Source organism: Rhea pennata, chromosome 8, assembly GCF_028389875.1.
Source record: "Rhea pennata isolate bPtePen1 chromosome 8, bPtePen1.pri, whole genome shotgun sequence".
Taxonomy (NCBI): Eukaryota; Metazoa; Chordata; class Aves; order Rheiformes; family Rheidae; genus Rhea; species Rhea pennata.
Window position 1 is genome coordinate 2,796,879 of NC_084670.1, and position 23,078 is coordinate 2,819,956.

General features: G+C 43.0%; 1 protein-coding gene across 2 annotated transcripts in view; it reads right to left on the reverse strand.

Moving 5' to 3' along the window:
* The window catches only part of CACHD1 (cache domain containing 1), a 106,178-nt gene that overhangs the window by 33,374 nt on the left and 49,726 nt on the right, over positions 1–23,078 (reverse strand). For both annotated transcript variants that reach the window (XM_062581606.1, XM_062581607.1), the window contains exons 3-6: positions 22,850–22,998; positions 12,212–12,318; positions 3,203–3,329; positions 513–657 (exon numbers count right to left, since the gene is read on the reverse strand). In XM_062581606.1, coding sequence (XP_062437590.1) covers positions 513–657; positions 3,203–3,329; positions 12,212–12,318; positions 22,850–22,998 — 528 coding nt within the window. The remainder of the gene's footprint in view (positions 1–512; positions 658–3,202; positions 3,330–12,211; positions 12,319–22,849; positions 22,999–23,078) is intronic.

Consider the following 23,078-nt stretch of genomic DNA (forward strand, 5'->3'; position numbering starts at 1 on the left):
CTTTGCTTTAACCCTCTCCTGCTGGTATCACAGTTGTCTGGGAACCTTCCAAACACTAATTACATTCCAGATCACCCTGTTATAGCAGCAGAGTAAGTCATTTGCATTTTCACAGGCAAAAAGACAGCCTCAGAGGTTAAATGAGTCGCTCAAAGCAATCCAGCACCTCAGAAATAGGTGCAGAACACAGTCCTCCTAATTGCACGCGTATCACGGTGCTGCCCATCGCCAGAAGTCTCTACCAAGATTAAAGAGCCTTTAAAAACGATGAAGAAACATGACTTCGCTTTAGCTTGGTGGTTCCCCCTCCCTTTTTTTCCCCAGTTTGTGGATCCCTGAACATTTCCCAGTAGCAATAGCAAATTCAAGCCTTCAACACCCATTAGAGGTAGACCACAGATCTCCAGGAGTTCATGGACCACCAGTTGAAAAAACTGCTTTGTACAAAAATTGAAAACATCAGGTACAGTTAAAACCAATGAAAATATGCTCATTGCTTAAAGAAACCTTACCTTATCGTGCTCATCTATTGAGCTCAGAATAACTTGAGCAGCGTCTTTGGCAATCTGAAGCTGTGTCTCCGTGACTGAAGCCCCGTGGTCCACAATGACAACAATATGTTTAGACTGAGGTCTAACAGTAGAAACATAGACAGGCCTAAAGAAGAACGAAACGAAACCACGGTCATGAGTCATCTTATGATTTCCACTAAAATGTTATGAGAGAAAGTAGTCGAGAATTAGAAATAAAAACACCCCACAAAGAAAAAATAATTTTAAAAAGGTATTTTTGCCTTTATGAAAACTCCTGCTAGGAAAGAAGAGCTGCAGAGCTGAATACAAGCTCACAAGGAAATTACTGGGGGCACAGAGTCTGGGAGGAGACAGCGTGAAGGGCCGTTGCTCCCCCCCGCCTGGTTTTGCCCAGATCCTTCCACTGCTTTCTCACGCCTGCCTCCCCGTAGCTCCCCGACTTCGACAGCAGCATTCCCGTGTGCACCAACACGTCTTGCTTCACACATGATAAACCACAAAAAAGGATTGCTCCTTGCATCCTACGGACTGGTAACCTAGCACTTACTGCTTTGGTTTAAATAGCCAAAGAAAAAGGGTCCCTCCCAGTGAAGACACCTGAAACAGTCACACAATGCTATGACCAAGTAGCTAGACCAAATGGTCACTCATGGAGATACAAAGACTGGAATAACTGGGGGTTGAGCCCTGGGAAGTTGGATGGAAGCAGCTCTCTGAAGGCACCGCAGTGGCCACTCGGAGCCCTGGGGCCGCACTGCGTGAAGCAAGTGGCTTAAACCAACCTGCTTCAGCCATGCCAGCAACTGCCTCCAGCTACGAGCAACGCAGCTCGCTGCAGCAGTGACCGTGCTTGGGATTACCGCTTGGAGCAGCTCAGGCGAAATTCTGGAAGCCACAACTGACGAATGCTGGATGCCATGCACCCTACTCGCATGAAAAGCTATTTGCAATTGTGGATACTTGCTGGTTACGGGACAAGTAAAAACCTGTGCAACTGTGCACGCTTGCATTAGCATAGTGTGTTTGGCTTATCATAACAAGAGAAAGCTTCTTGCTGAGAAAGGTTTTGCTGTCAGTGGCCTGGAATGTATTTCACATGGGTCGTGCTCCACAACCCTTCGGGTCTGTGCAGTTTTAAACAGCACTGCCAATTTTTGTTCGAGTCTGGTAAAGGCTCTTAATACTTCCATGTGTATATTTATGCTAACATCAAAAAACGTATTTTCAGTGAAGCAGGGCTCAGAAATACTTCAATATTGTGAGGTATGTGTGAAAGGTTTAACAAGTTCTCTTTTCAGGGTTCTAACCTGGAACAAATTAGAAAAATCTTGGGTGGGGGGGGGGAGAAGAAAAAATGACAGAACTCTTTCCTCTTTAGCCCTGACCCAAAGCTACTTAACTTCACATGAGTTTTGGGGATCCATGTTTTATTATATCAAAGGCAACCACAGAAATCTTATTAAGAGTAAAGGACATGCAGGAGATTTTAGACAAGGCACTGCAATAAACAACTGGCACAAATCAGTGCTTAATTGTAAGACAGCCTGCAGCTCTACACTGCTGTTAATACCTAGAACTCAGACAGAGCGTTTGATCTTCAAAGTACTTAAATATTAACTAATTAATCCATCCAAACTGCCCTCTGAGGTAAACACTAGCAAAAAAAATGATAATAAAAAAATCCCTTATTTAGACAGGGTGCAACTCAGCCAAAGATTAAGCGACCTGTATAAAGTCACAGCTAGGTCAGTGCCAAAGTCGCGACGCAGACTCGGGCGCCGCGGGTGCAGGTGCCCGGCGCCCGCCTTCCCCCGAGCCCGGCACAGCGCCCCGACCAGCCGCTCCGGCTCCGCGAGCCCGGCGAGAGCCCGGCCGCAAGCGCTTCATAGCTCCGTGCGGACGGGCAACCAAAACGGGGCTCGCCTGCGCGTGTCCGACCAGGTGGAAACGCTTGCACGGGCCAGCGGATCCTCACAAGCATCGCCTGGTACCATTAGCTAACGTGCAGCTGGAAATCCTAACGCTGCTGTGTTTTCTTAGGAGATCCCAACCTTGAGACTCACAATATTCCCAGGGGAAAGGTAAAGGGTGTGCGGGGCAATCACCGCACTGCAGTTGCTTTGCTTCAGGTCACTAGCCCAAGTGCGAAGATCTTGTCACTATCTGAACGTTCGGGCAATTTGCAGTTTTATTAACAGAGAGTTTCCACCATTGCAGTCTCCCCTCCATCCCTGACGGGCCAGTCTCTCGAACGTGGGGTGGAGACCGGCACGCCGCTCCTCCGAGTCCCTCCTGGCCTCCGACCTTGTGAGCCCCCTCCCAAAGCACGGCGCCTGCCAGCTTTACCTACACACGCCAAGCACGAGTCAAATTCAAGAGTCAAACTTTGCCTATGGGCAGACCCATAACTCACAAGCCTCACTATATACAGTTAATTTGATTTGGGAGAGGCAGGGAACCTGTATGTGTTTTATTTTACTTTAAAGTTACATAAAACTGAGAACTGGTGCTTAAAAAAAAAAAAAAAAAAAAACAAACTCAGGAGACCCTACTAAAGGTTACTTATAAATGTTGTCTTCTTGGCAAAGTATAACACTGAAATGAAAACAGTGCCTGAGGAATACAATTTCAGTGCTTTGTCCACTAAATCGTGAGAAGTCAGATCTTACCTGCTGCGGTGTTCATAGCTGCCTTTGCACCGGAACTTGTGGGCTGGGAAAACAGTGAAAATGCCTTCTTCTGAGCTGAAATACTGCCACTTGATTCCTGGGTTAGACTTCAGATTATCGGCAAGAACTGAAAGTTAAAAAGGAAAAAGGGAGTTACCAAGGGATGTCCAACCTGCAGGTATGTTTATTCAAGGGCTCCTCGACATGTGCTTGGAGAAGATCCAGGGCCACAACATCAACTCCAAGTACTGCTGTTTATGGATCGATAAAACTTCACTACTTCTTTGCAAACAAAGTCTCTTGGAAATTTAACATCAGATCTTGTTTAACTAGATTTTGCTTAATATGCAATGACAGTTCCTGTATCTTTGAAGAAGTTTCCAGGAAACGTGCACTAAAGAGCTCTGTACTCTTGCTGTCTCACTAAGAAGTCTTTACAAAGAGCATTTAAAAAACATTTAAGCAACTTAAACAGCTGATGGCCAACAGTCATTTGTACAGTGGTATATCACCTTGCACTTTTGCAAGCTTTCTCTGAGACCACCTGCACGTCAGCGCTGCAAGACCACAGCGGATCCACCTGGCACAAGCCTCTGCCTCCCAGGGGCCAGGAGCAGATGCATAGCAAGGCAGTAGGATCAGGGAAACCGTATGCATCCGCTTTCTTTTCTCCATATGCTCCTACAGTATGTTGTAGCACAGCAACCTATTAGACATTTGGGAATTTTATAGGTTGTTTCTAAAAACAAAACCAAAGCCTTAACTGTGGGATGACAGAAAACCATGGGAGTTAGATATTTTAAATAGCCCTAATACGTAGTTTCAACTCCGAAAAGAAGTCCTCACTGTGAATGTTGCCTGTTAGATATCTGATTTCCATATTGCTGAACTGCATCTTGCTTTTAGCAATAGTTCAAAAATTTATTTATTTTTTTTTAAATAAAAGACAACATATGTTTCCTGGCCAAGAAAACCTGAACTCTCATGATACAGGCTTCTCTGTCAATCGCTTGAAACGGCTTTTTCTGTTTACTTCTACCCAGACTCTGCCACAACTGCTAAGCTGTTCTTTCAGGTATTCTGCCAAGGCAGCTTTACCCAGAAAGGTCAGGCAAAGGCAAAAAGGTACCATTTGAAATGGACTTCCGTGTTCCAGCCCACAAGAGAGTCGTCCAACCAAAATTACCTCTCCAATATTTGCATAACATTTCACTGTAAATGTGAGTGCAAGAAGCCAAGGTGGGAGCAAGGAAGCAAGCGATGGAGACAGCAATATAATGCACACACACATGCATGTATAGTGATGCATGCATCATCCACATGGAGTTTTCAGAAAGCAAATTAAGTTTATAATGTTGAAAGTATATTCTTTACACTCAAATAAACCCAAAATACTAAACAGATTTGCTGTTTACGGCTCTAACTCAGTTTATTAACATCACCTATTCTTGTAGCTGATTAAAAATGCTTGCATGAATATTTAGCAAAAATAGCTTCAGGCACAAACATGGGTCCAACCATACCTCACTGCGCAGAAAGGGTCGGAAGGGGGAAAGCCAAGTCAAATACTTTCTACTTCGCTGTCCACTGCACTCTCCTATTTGCATGAAGGATGGACAGGTACAGTCCTGCTCTCCCGACTCAGAAATTTCCCCAGGTTAATCAGAGCACAGGGGTAATGAGCAACAGGGCTGTGGGCTCCTCACGTGTTGCTCATTAGGAGAAACAAGCGCTGATCAGCAAAAACACACAGGGTTACGCAGCAGCTCACGGCTTCGTTGTGATTCTAGCCACCTTGACTGGGCATCATCTTCAAGCTCCAGTTTTCAAAATAATTATGAAATCCAGGCAGAATGGTGACAGCTGTACTGAGCAATGTTCCTCCACATCTCCCAGAAACTCCTCTGCAGCAGGCGAATATTAGTAACTCACGGTACAGACAAAAAGCAAAGAGCAAGGGAAGTAAACGACACACCCAGGAGCTAGCCAGGAGCGGAGCACGGAATAACGCTGCCGGGGACAGACTGTAAACCCTCCTCTGCTGTACAGACCGGACTCGCTCTCCTTAAAACGTGCTTCATATCCAGTAAAATACGCAACTCTTCAAAAAAAGAGAAAAATCCCCCGGCCACCAGGCAGCAGGGGACATCGGAGGAGCAAGCCGCCAGCCCGGGAAACAGGATCATATCCCACTCGGGCCCAACCATCATCCCTACGTGCAGGGAACATTTTCCTGCCAGCGCTACTATCCCGTTCCCCGATTATGGGGCTGCTGGCAGAGGGGAGCGCTAATCTGCAGCACTTCACCTTTTACCGAGCACACACTTTCTGCATTTCCCTTCAGACTGACACTGAAAATACAGCAGAGTTTTTCCCCCTGCTCCTACACACAGGTGAAATCATTGCGGTGCTGCTCTTGGGAGCAAAAATCATCTAGGTCCTCCCAAATTTTCTCATATTCAAAGGTGGCACCCACAATCCTGCAACCAAAGGTCGGCCAAATTTGTGGATATTGGTAGTTTCACTGAAATTCCCCCTCAGTTTCTCCAAGTCCTCAGTTCTTTGTGGAATACGCTGGTTTGACTGTGGGACTTCTGTTTTGTTTTTACACCTGACACAATACCAGTTTAGCAACGCCACTTCTGTGCTGTGCAAACACAGAAATGTTGGTATGGGGAATTTCTCTTTTTAATGTCTGTGCCCTGTGATTTCATAGTTTTGGGGGTAATTTCAATAGCACAAATGGCTTTGAAAGCAGTGCTGCTCTTTTCTGTTTTGTATAAAAGGCCAAATGTCTGGTATTTAAGTTTTTATTATGGGTTACATGGTTTGGATAAGTATCTTTGACTTCTTCAAATCAGATATTTGATCACTCCATTAAAGCCTGGAGGAAATAACACGTCCAGTTGAATTTTTACCAAAAGTATTACAGTAAAGCAAGTGTTTATCACTGCTATATCAGAGCTAGACTTCTCCTTCCCATGCAGCCACAATTTGCGTTTTTTAAATGGAGATCCTCTCATGGGCAAATAAGTGCTCGTTTTCCCAAGAAAACAATCATTCTCGCACCTCAGACGAGCTACTTGCCGCACGCGCTGCTTCTCCCTTCCTGAAAGCTCAGCTCATGCATTTCCTTCAGCCAGTATGTTCAGTCCTGCACTTGCCAGAGACTCTCAATTTTACTGAAATTCTGCCTTTTAATGACCACAACACACAACCTCAGATAAGCAGACAAAAATATACACATACGTACACACATACACACTTTTTTTTTTTTTTAAACACTCTTCAGGTGCACTCTCGTTTTTCATTTTGCATCTACTAAAGCTGCAAGAGCTCCCTGCAGGTATCTCCTACCTTCTGGTCCCCTGCCTGCAAACCCTGCAGATACTTCTTAGACTCTCCTTGCTCACCCCAAACCTTACACTCTTGCAGTTGCTTACCCGCACGATATTATCACCTCATCCTTCCAGCAAAGCCAGTCTTGGGACAGGTTATAAAACCGCAAGAGCCCAACAAAACATGCTGCAAGGCGATCGCCTGCCTGTGCTTCACTGGAGGCTAAACCTGCGCACTAGCAGCAATGTGAGCACGACATTTCACTATCATTTACTTTCCAGGCTTCCACATGCTTGACCAAGATCTGCGGTGCCCATTTTAACTCAGACAGTGTTTTCTTTCTTTCATTTTCTGGTCAGGTCTGAGTCATATTTGCAAAGGAAAATAAGCTACCTCTCCCTCTATTTTAACACATAGTACAAAATATCTTGTATTACTGAGCACATGTAATGATTCTGCTTTTCTAAAATTATCACTAAATAAAGAACCAGACTTGACATCACACTATTTGGAGGAAATCTTACAAGGGTAAAACTTTAGTGGTATCCACTAATTCCAGGCACAAATTGGGGATATAAATGTCCAGTTGCAACTATCCCCACTAGCTGCCGTTGCCCAGGAACTCGGGACCCTCTGTCCCCTCTGCACCCAAAGCGGCGGCGCCTGACCCTGGATTCTGCTGCAGACAGAAAAAGTTGGAAAGTGTTAGCATGAGAGTACTGGAAGTGATCCATCTCTCTAATTATAAATATCTAACGAGGCAAAAAGGACTCTTACAAAGATAGCCCTATGTGACAGAGTTTATAAAACTTCAAAGGGAATGTGATATGATAACACTTAGCACTTCTAGATACCACTTTACATCTTCAAAGCATAGTCAAATCATTAACTAATTAATCTTCAAAGAACTGCACAAACAGTAAAAAAAAAAGGGAACTACTGAACATAATTGCTCATTATAAGAGGGTTTTTTTTCAGTCTTCTTGAGCATTGCATTTATAGAACTGCCGATCTCACAGTTCTCATCCTAGAAAAAGAATAGTTGAATTTTGTGCATAATGCATACTGCAGCTCATCTCTAAGAAGAATCTCCATTAAAAAAAAAAATCATCATGGAGATCCTTTAGTGTTCCCCCAGTAACGACAGCAGAAAGCAAACGTGTTTGTTTACAAGCCAAGACTTTCTCTGTTCAGCTCTCCAGACCTACAAAACTGATCCAGGATTTTCCGAGGCAAACTCTATTCTGGCTCACTTTCACTAGAAATAAAAGACTCTGCAACTGGAACCCAATTAAAATTCTACGGATGAGATCAGCCAGAACAAACTCTAGCTTACTCCTTGGTAGGTCTTTTCACCCTGAACGGCAAAGAAATTTCAAAACCTTTCACTTAAGGAGCGAATCCATTTTCCTCACTTAAACGGAGTTGAGCAGAAGGGGTGCGTGTGTGTGTATGTGTGTGTGTGTGTGTGTGTGTGGCAGGGAGACACAACCTCTTTCCCCCCATATTTTAACTCACCTGAAAACCAGGTGACTAAGGCACAGACAAAACCTGTCAGGAGATTTATCCCAGCTCCATATATACCAGAGGAAGGTCATTTTACTAAGGCTGCCTGATTTGGAACAGGCATTTGGGAGGACAAGAAGAAAGATTTACTGGTTCCTTATTTTGTTCAAAAGAATAAAAGAAGGAATCTGTTAACATAATGTCCTGGCTCCGCGTAAGCTTTTTTTTTTTTTTTTTATTCTAATAAATGAAGGACAGTTTGTGCCAGTAAGGAATTTTTTTAAAACTAATTGAAGCCTATGATTTCATCTGAAGATTAAACCCTTACCTCATCTGTCTTGCAGTAATGGTTAAGAGTAATCCAAATAAAAATTCAAGCTAACACAAAGTGAAATCTTGTTAGGACAAAACAACCCCAAACCCAAAAACAAATACTAAGAAAAAAAAAAACAAAGTATTTTTGATGGTTTGAGAACCACTGAATGGTCGAGGTTGGAAGGGACCTCCGGAGATCATCTAGTCCAACCCTCCCGCTCAAGCAGGGTCACCCAGAGCACATTGCTCAGGATCACGTCCAGGTGAGTTTGAACATCTCCAGAGAAGGAGACTCCACAGCCTCTCTGGACAACCTGGTCCAGTGCTCCGTCACTCTCATGGGGAAGAAATTCCCCCTCACGTTCAGGCAGAACTTCCTGTGCTTCAATTTGTGCCCATTGCCTCTTGTCCTGTCACACGGGACAACTAAGAAGAGTTTGTCCCCGTCCCCTTGACACCCTCCCTTCAGGTACTTGTACACATTGATCAGATCCCCCCCCCCCCCGCAGTCTTCTCTTCCCCAGGCTGAAGAGGCCCAGCTCTCGCAGCCGGTCCTCACAGGGCAGGTGCTCCAGCCCTCGGATCATCCTCGTAGCCCCACACTGGACTCTCTCCAGTAGCTCCATGTCTCTCTTGTTCTGGGGAGCCCAGAACTGGACACAGTACTCGAGATGAGGCCTCCCCAGGGCTGAGGAGAGGGGCAGGATCACCTCCCTCGACCTGCTGGCAACACTCTTCCTAATGCACCCCAGGAGACCATTGGCCTTCCTGGCCACAAGGGCACATTGCTGGCTCATGGGCAACTTGTCGTCCACCAGCACTCCCACGTCCTGCTCTGCAGAGCTGCTCTCCAGCAGGTCAGCCCCCAGCTTGTCCTGGTGCCTAGGGTTATTCCTCCCTAGGTGCAGGACCCTGCACTTGCCCGTGTTGAACCTCAGGAGGTTCCTCTCCGCCCAGCTCTCCAGCCTGTCCACGTCTCTCTGAATGGCAGCACAGCCCTCAGCTGTATCAGCCACTCCTCCCAGCTTGGTACCACCAGCAAACTTGCTTCAACTTCTTTGGTAAGACAACCTGCTTGACAGATAGGCCAGTAGACTTAAACTAGAGAGGTGGTTTGGAGCTCCTGCATCTGTGCTGGAGGAGTCGAGGGCTTTCACAGCCTTTCTCAAAAAACTGAGGGTCCTCCTGCAACATTCTTTATCTAGGGGAAAAGCCTGCAGACATCATTTTGGCGAACACGTGGGTTGCCATCCCACCTGGAATTCTAACTGAGCAACAAAGGAAAAAAGAAAATCAACCCCCCCCCCCCCTCCAAAGTACCAGCAATCCTCGGGAGGCATTTTATAGCAGAAAAATAATTCAGACTAAAGTAAGGTCAGAATTCAAGGTGCAAGAGATATTCCTAAAAGAGACAGATAAGAGAAACTTCTTTCTTTTTTGATCTTTATCCCACTTTCAAAGGCAGTTTAGAGTAACACACACACACACACAGATTTACTTGGAAATAGCTCCTAAGTGGACAAAATCCTCTGTCTTAAGTGTATCCTCTCTGGTAAAGGATTATCATGAATCTAGGTCAGTGCAGAATGAGCCAGGAAATTAAAAAGTGAGAGTTTCAGGAGATAGGTGAGCTGCAGTAAGTGCTTTCAAACACCATTCCAAAGCTCTCCAAAAGCTTCCCAGCTGCTAGGGTGGGTGTTGGGGCCCTGAGATCACTCTGTCTTTCTGGCCAAAATTGTTTTGCTATGTTCCCCCGCCCCTCTACAGCCAACTATTGTCTTAGACTGTAATTTCTTTTGGGCAGGGACTGCTTTTTTGGCATAATGGCCTGTGGTCCCTGACTACATACGCAAGAGCTACAGATAACCATTAACACAACACTCCCCACCCGTAAAACAAACACCCAGCCTCCTGCCCCCGAACCTCCCCGTGTCCAACGCGCCCCTGGGTCTGATGGCCTGTGCGGCGACACAGGGACACTGCCGCAGCAGTACCCAACATCCAGCCCAATACCAGCATCTCACCCTAGGGCAACGTGCCAGCACCCTCAGATACAGTTCAGTTCGGGAAAAAGCAGCTGAAGCCTGCCCATAAAACAAGGGCTCCTCGGACTACAGCCCACCAAGGTTTCATCACACCGTCTTAATACCCAGTGGGGCCTGGTGCAGAAGTATCAGCTCCAGAATCTAGCAGGCTTTCACACGCCTTTGCAGAAAGAGATGAAGTATTCTCCACAACTTCCCTTAACTCCTAACTTCACTAGGTGTGCACCCCATATCTTATTTTGTTTCTCAAAGAAACCTATTTTTACACCATTTTCTGCATCAGTCCAGTCCTTCCAATCCATTTCTCTTACAAGTACTCTCTCACCACTAAAAAAGATCCCACCGAAGGATGCATTTGAGAGCTGCTAGCAGGAAAGCCAGAGAGTTCACAGTCAACAAATACACAAGCATTTCCCTATTCTTTACCATCAGTCCATCTCCCTCTTCCCTTCCTCTGCCCTTTACTGCCAATACAACTTCTGCAAAGATATTCCTTCGATAAGGTGGTGTTCCAGCTGGCAGAAGAGGAGGGACACAGGTCTCAGTGGAGAGTCAGGACAATTAAAATCCTGAACATACATTCACTTTAGGTTTTATACAAATTTTTGTTCCAAATAAAAGGGTTTAACGTTTAAGTTTCCTTAAATGTTTGGCTTAGGCTATTTGCTTTCCACTTTTCAAGAAGGATAGCTTCTTTTAATATATTCTTTTACATGCATCTTCCATAGTAGAGAAGAAAAAGTCTGCTTATAAAAACACTAAGTCAGAGATCCATTCAGTGCTTTGTTACTATAGTGGTGTCTAAAAACTAGCTTTCAAAAATTATGAATTCAAAATTTAAAAAATTTTGTCTGGCCAACACCTGCATTCAAGATATGCTGTACAACAGATGGATGCAAAGGGACTCGTGGGGGCTGCTTGTTTTGTTCTACTTTGGGTGGGTGGATTTTATTTCATTAAGAGTGTAATTATCTAGAGATGATGCCAAGCTAATAAGAAGAGATACAGTATCACTACTCAAAAACATCCCAAAACCTGTGCTAAATGAGATCCATAGCCAAAACCCATAGTGATTTATAATTTATAGCACTAAGTCACCATAAAAAGTTAAAATGCAAGATAAAACAGCTGGGAAAAATCATGACCAAAAAATTAAAATCCCTATTTTAATTCAAGTTCACCAGATGTAAAAATAGAAAATCTTGCAGCAGTGGAAGACCAAAAGCTGAATTCTTCAGGATAAGTCACATGCCTTTGGTTCTAAGCATATTTCCAGCTTTTTAAGTGTGTCAAGCAAATGGGTCAACTGTCAAGACAGAAACGCCCTCTGAAGACAAAGAAAGGAAATATTTCAGGATGTCCTTTTATTTTGTAGTTTTTCCATATCGCTGAAAACAGCCTCCCATTAGCTGAACTCAGCTAAGATGATCAGAGAAAGTTTTTGCTTGGCACCATCAGTAGCTGACACTACTGATGCCAATGCAGACAGCCTAGGAAGGAAAGATCTTGGGGGCGAGGGGGGTGTGTGTGTGCAAAAACCATAACAAAATTATCCACGGTAGGCTGGAATAAATCTTCCTGACATTTTTATAAAGTATTTAAACTAAGGGCATTACTTTAGGTATCATCTTTCAATCATGAAATCTCAAATTAAGAGGAATGTGACAGTTTCAAGAAGGAATAAAAGCTTGTTGCTATGGCAATCAATATTAATTCTCTATGCCAAGGAAATATTAAAGTCTAATGGAAAAAAAAAAAAAAAACCTACAACAAACTGAAGAAAACCCAAAATTATACTACTTACCAGAATTTAAATCACGTCCAGGATTGAAGGCTCTGCTGTTAACAGTGGTAGAGAGTCTATCACAGCTAATAGTTCTAGAAACATTGGTGTTAAAATTCCCATCAAATCTGAAAGGACAAACAACAAGATTAGCAAAACAAGCGAGTATTATCTATTAGGGAGATACAGTATTTGACACGGAAGCAAATCTTTTTGAAGGCTCAATGAAAAGTAATTATTTGGTTGGAAACCCAAACATTATACGTAGTTTAAGGGCCCAGGTAAAACTAGGACAGAAAAAATCTCATCAGGTGTGGACTGCATCTGCTCTCTAATCTATGTTGCATTTCTTCCCTGTAATATTCACTGAGCGGTACAAACACAGGAGAGTATGTGGCTTAACGTCAATTTAAACAGAAGAGGTTCAAGCTGGGGAAACCTGTCCAGCAGATAAGCATGACAGGAGGAGTGTTCGTTCCTGATGCTGAAGCAAACTTTTTCTTGATGGTGAGACCCTTTCACCAGCACTCATATTTCCCCCCCTTTTTTTTTTAATTTATTCCAAGTACTGTGCATGAAGAGGATTTCCTTTTTATGTCTTTAAAAAGGAAAAAGTCTAAAAAGTTAGAGCAATTGCAAACCTATTTTCTGTAGGATTTATGTTTCCGTTTGGTTAACAAAATTTATAGTGTGAAGTTCACTACATTTTTAGTAGGTAAAAGTTTAAATATGCTCCTGGTTCTAATGCAAGTATTTGAGCGTATAATTGTCATGATGATAAAATATAATTAAACCAATGTCTTAACGAGATTTAAGAAAAGAAAGGGTTTTAAACGGTTACGCATTTGAAGTTTTCAAGAACTTAAGAAATGTAATTCTGTATCATTTACATAAGATAATTTTATTTCCTAAAATTTTAGTGATCTTGAGCAGTTTGGTGACATTTTTAACATTTGATAACATTTGATCCCACTCTGATTACTCTGGGACTTCAAAAACTGTTTACTTCATATCAAAGAATTCTTCTACCATTAACCTATTTCTGAGAAATCACAATAGACTCCTGCATGAAAAATCTGCATAAAACCACATTCTGGAAGGACCACCTTATGTCTCTCTTGCATAAAAGTTGACAGGAAGCAAGTCCTGGAGATAAATTGGGCAGAACGGAGGTTTGTTCAATACTGTCAAGTATAAAGTAGCAAATTACAGCTACATCAACAGATACTGGCCAACCTATTAAATATTAATGGCACATCCATAACTCGCTTGAGTTTACACTGGGCTCACCCAGTGTCACTCTAATGTGCTCATTTTAGCTCCAAGCACGTGTAATTATACACGTGCTAAAGGTTTTGTTCTGGTGCTTACTGTCAACTGCACCCAAACGTCAGCTCTGCCATCACATTTTTTCTGCATATTCCAAGTACGCAAAAAAAGCGCTGCTCTCCTGGTTGAAGATTTTACTAAGAAACCGAAACCCAGAAAGTTGCAAGGAATTGCAAAAACGCAGTGCTCAGGAAGAAGGAGAAGACACTCCTAAGGCCCGTCTTCGGCTTGACGTGGTCCATGCACGCGACGTCAGGCCTCCCGCAACTCGGAAAAGATCTGTGAAGAGGAACTACGGGAAAGAAATATACTCGTTAGCAGGCTTAAGATCAGCAGCGTAGGGTAACGATCCCTCCAAAGGACGTTTGGAGATCTTCAGGCTGAAGGGAGGCGGATCAAACGCTGCGCGTTCCCCAGAGGAGGGGAAAAAAAACCTGCCGCCGGCCCCGGCGCCACAGCTCGCTTCACGCCCGAGGCTCTCCGGGGAAACAGGGGCTTTCTGCCTTCTTTTCTTTCCTTTCCTGAAAGGGTAAAGCACGTTCCGAAAGCCAAAGCTCCCAAACGCCACGGCGATGAGCACCGGCCCTCGACGCATGGCGCACGGCTGCTGGACAGGCCACGACGGCGCGTTTTGCTCGTGGTTCATGTTGACGCGACCCTGTTTAAGGCCTTTCCTGAGAACTTAGTACTGAATTCCTTAATGATTCTGTCAATTAAGAACTATTAAAATAACAGCCTTCTATGCGAAAGCATAGAAAACCCACGCCAGGCTGTTTCTGCTTTGGGCTCAAATCAGACTAAATACCACGATTCCGGCATCTAGTCTCACGCAGTCAGAGCTCAGAGCAGAGGCCGTACTGGAAGGTACTACAACCAAATTTAATTTTTGACGATGCAAGAAATAAATGCAATGTTAACGGCTTACATTTTAATATCTTCACTGCCGTGTAGAAATATCACAATGACTCATGCTTACATGGAAATAACTAACTGCCTTCCGCACGTTCTAAGCGTTATTTGGAATAGATGCCATTTAAATGGAGCTCATCTTTTCTAGTATTTATTTATAAAGGTATTTTTCAAAATTGCAAACCTTCTACCGTAGGTAACGTCCACCCAGAGCAAGAGGTTTTTGCACCACGAAGGCCCAAAGCAGACCTGCGAGAGGGACGGCGCGGAGGCTGCTCAGCCCCGGGGACGCGGCCGCACGGGGAGCGGGGAGGCACCTACGGCGCCCGAACGCGCCGCGGGCTCCTCACTGCACAACCGCGCGCCGTCTTGGCCGGACAAAACCAAAATCTCAAGTCTAAAATAAATAGGTAACGGATGGGTTTCACAAGGAGCATGTTTGTCTTTGGGTGAAAGCAGCTGGAGAAGAGATAATACTGCAAATTAAACGTGGCAGTGCTGAAGAAGTATTTTCAAGAAAAACTGAAGAACGAGCTCTTAGGGAAGGAAAATGACTTTTCAGGATGTTAGCTAGTTACCCCGGTGCTCCCATCAAAATCTATTAGCAGCGGCAACAGGATAACTGGCTAGCAACAAGGATTGCACATTTCTCTGAACACCATGAGTAAATGCTGGGTTTTAATCCAAAACCATCTGGAATCTTCCCCTGCTCCAGTTTTATTTGTATGCCCAAAGTCTCCTCCCGTGCTTGCTCCAAGTGACACAGGCACCTTGCCTATAGCTACTGCGCGGCCGAACCACCAGCTTTAAATTACCAGCTGGAGAAGTAATACTTATCTTGATTAAAAATGCTGAGTGTAGCACTACATTACCTCTTAGCATACTTAAGGCTGTCAAACTGAATTTCAAGACTCCCAGCCGTGACAGCACAGGGTACGAACATCAGATTTCCAGCAGATGAACGCCAGGTCTAGCAGAGCTGGAGCAAGAAAGCAAGAAACTCCCTGCAGCCTGCACTTCTGGCAGCACAGCCCACACCTCCTTTCTGCTGTTGCAGCGCACAAGTAGTCAAAGCAAAATACAGCTTGTGGAAAAACAACTGATGCAAATAAAATACGCAGAAGAACAGTTTTTTAAATCCCAGAAGTTAAACGTCAGCCCTCAGAAAGGTCTGTTGTCCTAGAGTAAGGCATGCCCCAGTGCGAGTTTTGCTGGAAGTCTACCCTAGGTCTCTTTTCAGACGTAGTTTGCCTTAACCCTGACTTCTCTGCATCTTGCAATGGGATGTATTAGTAAAAGTGTAACTGGTTCTGCGACAGAACGACGCTGAAGACAAACAAAATCCTACTGCAAATGTAGATGCTCCAAAAACCGAGAGAGGATATTTGACATAGGCAGTAACATTTCAGTATTTGTGATAATTTTAATTACACTGGAGAACTTTTTTATTCATTGGTTTTGGATTTCTTTAAGACATTCCAATTAAGAAGGCATTTTAGCAATCTTCACCATTAAAGCAATGTTTAAAATTAAAGTCTAGACACTCCAATCAAGAGTTTACAGTAAACATTTGCTTTCTTGGTTGTAAGATTTTTGCATGTCCTGTGATATGTTTTTATACATTAAACATTTTCTATAGAAGTAATAAACTGTAAAAAAAAAAATTCACATCACTTACGTTGGAAGTTATAAAACAAAATTAAGATTTGCATACAAACGTTGACCACTTCTCCTGCTGTGTACAGCGGAGACCTGGTTTTTGATTGCACCTTCCACCTTTGCCAGCTGAGACTACAATGTTGGCAAACCGAATAGAAGTGATGGCCGAGGACCTCCCTTGAATTTGGCCAAAAAGGTTCTAGATGATAGTACCACAAACAAGACTCAGGGAAGTCCTCCAAAATCCTTACCAGAAAATAAGAAAACTTTATTTTTGGATGTTATTAAGCTTTTTTTATTTATTTAAGCAGCAACAAAAAGCACTGGTTGAAATTCAGTTTTAAGAAAAGTAACATTCACTCCCATCCCCCTTCTCCCTTTCTCTCTCTCTCAAAAGAAACCCTCTCCTTCTGGATTCACTTTAATGAACAACTGATCGAAACTGCATCCCGAGGGAGAAAACAGAGCTGTGACTCCCACTTTGATCTCTTCCCCATGGAGAAATGCACTCCCTGCCTAGCTTGCAAGATGTTCACTTGATTGACGTTTGCTCTGATGTGCAAACTGCTTTGAACTTCAGACATTTAATTCCCATCAGGCTGCACTCATTTTTATTCTCCTTCAACAGGATTTACAAGCAGGAGATCAGCAAATGCAGAAGATAAAAAAAAAATTTGCAGAAGCTTTGAATCTTACATCAAAACAGTGTTCAAGCGAGCTCCAATTGGATTTCGTTCGGCCTGAATTTACAGAGTAAATCAACTTCTGTACAGTTTCAGTTTAGAAAAATATAAGGGCATGGTGTCTAAAAATGACACTTGAGTACCTACTGAGGGGTTCTCATTGTTTTAAGACATGTTTCTTTCCCCTCACTTTCTATTTATACAGATTTTAAGATGATTTATATATGCAAATGAAATTACATAAGTACACTGAAAATTTAGCATTTCCTTTAAAATTCTCAACTCAGGGTGTGTTCTTGACCACAGGTTTTATTTATAAATACTTAGGTACATAGAAGCCAAATATTTAAGAAATGCTGGAAAGACAATGAGTGTATGAATGTTTTTAAAAATAAATTCAAGAAGAAGCTGCAGATGATTCAGCCAACCAGTTTCTTATAGTAAAGCAAATAAGTTGTTCCAATTACTCTACCACTGCTTGAAAAAGTCAACCTTTAATCCCTCTTGGATGTAAAGAAAGCAAGCAGGGGAAGCGAGCCTGCAGCTGGGTAGTCCTCCCGGCAGCCCTTTCCCCACGAGGGGCGCGGGCCCGTTTGCAAGGCAGACGCGGGACGCCGAGGAGCCGCCGGCGAGATCCCCGCTGCGGCTCGGGAGCAAAGCGGCGGAGCGCCGAGCTAGCGCTGTGCCCGCACCCGTCCTCCTCCAGAAGCCCCTCTGCGCTGCTGCTATTCTGCACGCGCAAGCAAGCACATCTTAAATTTCATTTCCTTTGGCCCACCCATTTCTCCCTTGCAAGCGCAGCTCTTCAGATACCGGAGCAGCCCAAGGAACTGAATGGGACTGCTGTTATCTCCCACTTAACTGCCCCCGAGAGGAAGGATCAACAGAGAGAGAGCTGCGATAAAACTGAACAGCATTAGCAAATATTTAACCATCTGCTTAAAAAGAAGAAAAAAACCGGACTACTTCTGAAGGCAGTATCAGAGTCAGGGAGTAAATGATTTTCAAAAATAGGTTTGTAAACTCACTTGGGTAAATAGCTGTACTAATGTTTCTAACACAAAATTGTCAAGTAGTATGTTAGACTAACAAATATTTCTTCATTCCATCTCTTTTGGCAAATTTAGATAAAAGCATTTCTTAACCTCTAACTGGCACTGTTAACTAAAGAGCAAAACTGGATTTCAAGTAGCCTCAAAACATACTCGCTAGCAGTAGAGGCAAGAGCCTGAAACCAGCAATAACGCACTCTGAAACACCTATCTTTTGGAAAGTTGTGACAAACTTCTACAAAAACCAAACAGTGAAACATATTTTTCTGCAGCTCTGCAGGGCCATTTTGTGCCGCAAAAGCCACTGCAGCAGCCCCAACTCAGTACGGGACACTCATGCAGCAAATTGCACCTCCACATGCACTTAACACGTGAAGGTAACTTTAACTGACCCAGTAAAACCAGAATCACGTAAAGCAACTTGTGAAAGAGGCCCTTGGTGTACCTGCTAGAGGGTGAATGCCCAGACAACACACACATCCTCACGCTCGCTCTGGCCTTTTGGTTTTCCTTCGGCAAATATTCAACATTAATCATCTGTTTGCTCTGAATTTTGCCATCCTGTTGAACAGCAGGTTTTCTTTTAATACAGAAAACTGTTTGGGTTGTAATTCAGAAGTCAGTCGGTCAGTCAGCTCAGACTTTAAAATTACAACTACATGAAAAGCTAACGCTTCCAACCCTGTTTCCCCAAAACACGTTTCTTAAATCCCTATTTAGACACTTTTCACATTCAGCAAGTACCCTGCAAGATCCCCCTGGCGCTGTGGAGAAGCTGCAGGTGCTCAGTGCTTTTGATAAACAAACACTAATTTCTACTCTTTTGCTGACAGCCTGCAATAGTCTCCTGCGTGCCCTCCTTGGGGGGCCTCACCCTGATACACTGCTTCAGAGCAATCAGGAGGAAAAATACCTAACAACTTGCATGCAAGCTCCTCCGTAGGCACTGGAGGACAGAGTTTATTAGCAACAGCAGAGCCATCTGAAGGCAAAGTGTACCAGCCCCAATTAGGCTCTTCCAATTCCTGGTGTTCCTAAAAACTTACCAGAGAAGGAAGCACCTCGGGCATGATAAACAGGAGATATCATCTTGCACACAGAAGTATTACTCCCTAAAGGAGGAAGGTAATTCATTTAAACATAGTTTTGCAAAGGAACACTTGATAGCGCACGTCTGGTGTTTGCATGAAATCTGTTTTTCATGGCTTCTTCGTCAGCCTCTGTTAGCATGGAAACAGAAGCCTTGTTTTTCCAGCAGGGATTTCTCCAAGGATTAGAAGAGGTATGCCACTTTTGCCATCCATTTTCCTTATCTCCCATCAGCTCACCTACCTGTTTTGCTAAGTGCCCAGAGCACTTTATCTGTACGGACTCTGGTCAGCTGGAAGGATGGTGGCATGGGCTGTCTCCTCGCCACGGCCATAGGTGCTTTCTTGACACACCATACAGCTTTGGGAGCAGGGACAAGGCTCTAGCTGACCTCACAGGCACAAACACAGCCTGGATGTTTGCACAGACATCAGATTTTAGCTCCATCTGCTTCCGAAAGCTAAACTCTCTGGCTGCTCTATTCAAACACTGTCCCTTCCTCCATTGTCATTGTGCTTTTTCCGTTTCCAAGCCTTGATTAAGGAGAACTGAAAATGCAAACAGCTATATCAGATGCAAAGAACAGAAAAAACAAAAGCAAAACACACAGCCTTGCTCTGCTGCACCAATTTAGCAGTGCACCTCTGTTTAGCAGTAATTAAAAAATACACACACACACACACTTAAGCATGTGATTTAATTTCAGTTTACATGAGCACAGGCTTAAATGCCTTGGTAAGCAGGATGGGCATAAGCATATAATCGTTCGTTGAATTAAGGCCTATGGGAGCATCATTTGCCAAAACTGCTCAATGGTCACCAACTACACTGCCTCATCGGACTGATTTTGCATATTCTGATTAGTTTCACTACTTTGCAAAGCAAGTTAGTTTCATTGTACAAAATTAGCTTGGTGAGGAGAAAAATATATGATTGATGCTACATATGCTAGTTAGAGGTCACTATATATTGGTGTATTTTATCAGCTGAGAGCAGAGTCAAATGGTTAATTTTAATTCAAAATTAGCATGTATCTAGCACTACAGCATGGAAGCTTTTAAGCTTCCTTAAACTACAGTTTCAATTTTCTTCTACATCCATTCCACAGAAATAGCGCAAGCTCCGGACTACCATGGCTGTTTGCTGATGCTACCAGGTATGAACAGCCCTTGGATGCATTTAGATCATTGGAAAGGTGGGAATAGGTGGCAAAAATCTTTTCATTTCATTGCAATATGCTAGGAATCAATAATGAAAAAAATATAAAGAAATCTGTAGTTGCCATGGTCATGGTTTGCAAATCCAAAGTCAGATAAAGCAGTTTTCCAATAAAACTTATCATAAGACTGCTCTAGAAGTCTGGAGCTAGGACACAGGTTAACAACAGCTTTAGGCAGCTGCTTGCTTAAAACTTCACCACTCACTATAACTACACAAGTTAGTCATTTGGACTCTTCGTTGTGAAACCAAACACTACATAATGGCAATAAAATAAATATTGTTATCCTTGTCATATCTCACTACTCAACTAAAGGAGTAATTTAAATGCGAAGTTCATTTTAGATTCCAGGTCCTGTTTTTTTTAAGCCCTGTTTCACATCATTTATTTATAGTCACTGGGTGCAGTTTTCTCACAGTTTATCTTGAGCAACACTGCAAACGGACTTTGAGCCAATGCTCGGATTTTCAAGCTAAACACAGGCAAAGGCAAGGCCAAACTCTAATAATTTTGTTAACAATAAAGACTAAGTAAAAATACCAACCCATTAAAAAAAAAATTAACAAAATTTTCTACACGAGTCCATCATGACACACAAATTCTCAAGTCACAATCTAAAACAGACCATCTCCTAAAACCTGCAAATAGCACAAGCAAATGAGTCTTTTCCAATGTCATCTTGCCTCTACCCAGGCAATTAACACTTTAACCAAATGAAGCTCTGCAATTCTTGTTGCTGTGACGCTAACACAGCAACCTAACACACCACAACACGCGTGCCTACTGCTAACGCACATCTTCTCGCGCACAGGGATAGACTGTTCCCAGCAGAAGCCGAGTCGGCTTCCCTGCTCGCGAGCACCGACCTTTTCACATCTGCACCGAGTTAGTCCGAAAATCAAAGGTCAAAGAGTTCAGGTAAAACAGTAGTCTTCAAAATATGATCCCAATATCCGGCCAGGAGATACCTGTGTCTGGTTTTGAAGTAATTCCTGAATCCACATTCAAATACTTGCATGTGTCCCACTTTCCAAATATCAACAACAGTTACTTGTAGGGCCAGCACTTCTGAGAAAAATCAGACCATCAATTTATATTTCCTAACTTTATTATTTTCGGTCCAAAAACTTCAGCTTGTTTCTTCTCTTTGGGCAGACAAAAAAAAAACAAAAAAACAAAAAAACACCTTGTGTAGTTTCAAATGCCTGCCTGCAAATACTCTCTGCCTGGCCGTGTTCCTGCCCCAGGTAATGAAGTCCAGAAATGTCCAACAGGGAGAAATGGAAGCAAGAATTCTTCTAACTTCAGTGTAAAGCTTCTGCTTAAAAAGAAGATTATCTCATTCTGAGTTTTTCATTAACAGTTAATCTGTATTTTCAGGAGGGGCAGAGAGACTAGTAAAGGTTTGGACGTAGCTGACGCTAAGCAGGAGGGAGTGCAGCTCCCTTCCTGGCTTTTCAAACCCAAAGTTTGTAGCAAATGTCTCCTGCTGCGTGAACCTTTTCACCTTCCTCTTCAGCATGTGCGTATCAAATAGCAGACCTTAAATATCAACATTAGCTCTTTTTTCCCCCTGACAATTTTAACAGAAACGGGGAATTTCCCAGAAAAAGGGACCTGCGGATGCCATACAGGAAAGAAAAACAAGAGCAAGAGCAACAGGCAGGAGAGGCAGAAGGGGAGAAGGACAATTAAAATGGCAGCGGAGGCGGGAGCATCCAGCCGACCAGGCACACGTACCGCGTTAGTCCATACCTGGACTAAGGTTAACGTAGTACTTCGGAAAGATGGAAGAATGCTATCACTGAGAGCAGAGCTGTCTTACAAAGCTAAATGTGTGTCCTGCAATCTATTATCCACATAAGCAATATTTTAGTAGAAGGGAAAGGCAGACAGAGAAAACAAAAAAACTGTAGTCGTGGTTTCCATATTACAATAAGCAAAAAGAAAATTACTTCTCTTTTCCAGTGCATACGGAAATAAGTGTTTAAAATGTTAATTGTTTGAAAGAAATTATTATACTGTAGTTGGAAAGATCAGACCTTCTATGTCACAAGTAGGGAAAAAAAAGTTTCTATAACTACGCAGCTTAATACAACATAATTAAACAAAACTGATAGCCTAGATTTGGACTACTCAGAACTTCTATACTTAGAAACAAAACAAATTGCAAATGCACAAACTCAGGTTCCAAGCAATGTGTCCAACTTCTGTAACTCTCCCTGTACACCATACAGTAACATGACAATATAATTAAATCGTAACGCAATATTTTTACCATGTGATGAATTGACTGATGCCTTTCACTTAAAAAAAAAAAAAAAAAAAAATCCCACCACCACTTCAGAGGATTTATTCAGGCTAAATTATACCTCAGATGCTAGCTGTTCATTGAGATACTAACAGATTTAGTCTGTATTAAAGACCATTCCCTACAATTAAGGACTGAACAGTCTTTTTCCCTTTTGTTTTAATTCACAATCCGTCACAGCTGAGTCCTAGTCCATGTTTAGAGATCCTCATTAAACATGAGCTTAATAGAAATATAAAAGAAGAATGAGGACAGGATAAGGAGCACCGCTTGGAATACTGTTTTCCCCCTTTTTCAATGTTACCAAGAAAAGCTGAAAACTCAAGCTTTCGTGCAAAAGAAAAACATCTTTTTTTTCCACCCACAAATTAACTGGCAGCATAAATAATTTCAGCATTTAGAGCTTACTCCATCATAGAGGGGGGAATAGTACAGCAGTCCTGGATCGCAGTCAGCGGCGACGTCAGATGAGCAGTGTACGACGCTTCCACCACTTGCTTGTTACGATTCACAACATCCAAGTAACGGTTAAACTTCTCACGAATTTTTTTTGCCAACTGAAAAAAAAGAGAAGATAGACAAAAAGATGAAAATTGGGTCAGTCTCTTTGTATTATCACCTTCCACATTAACAAAGT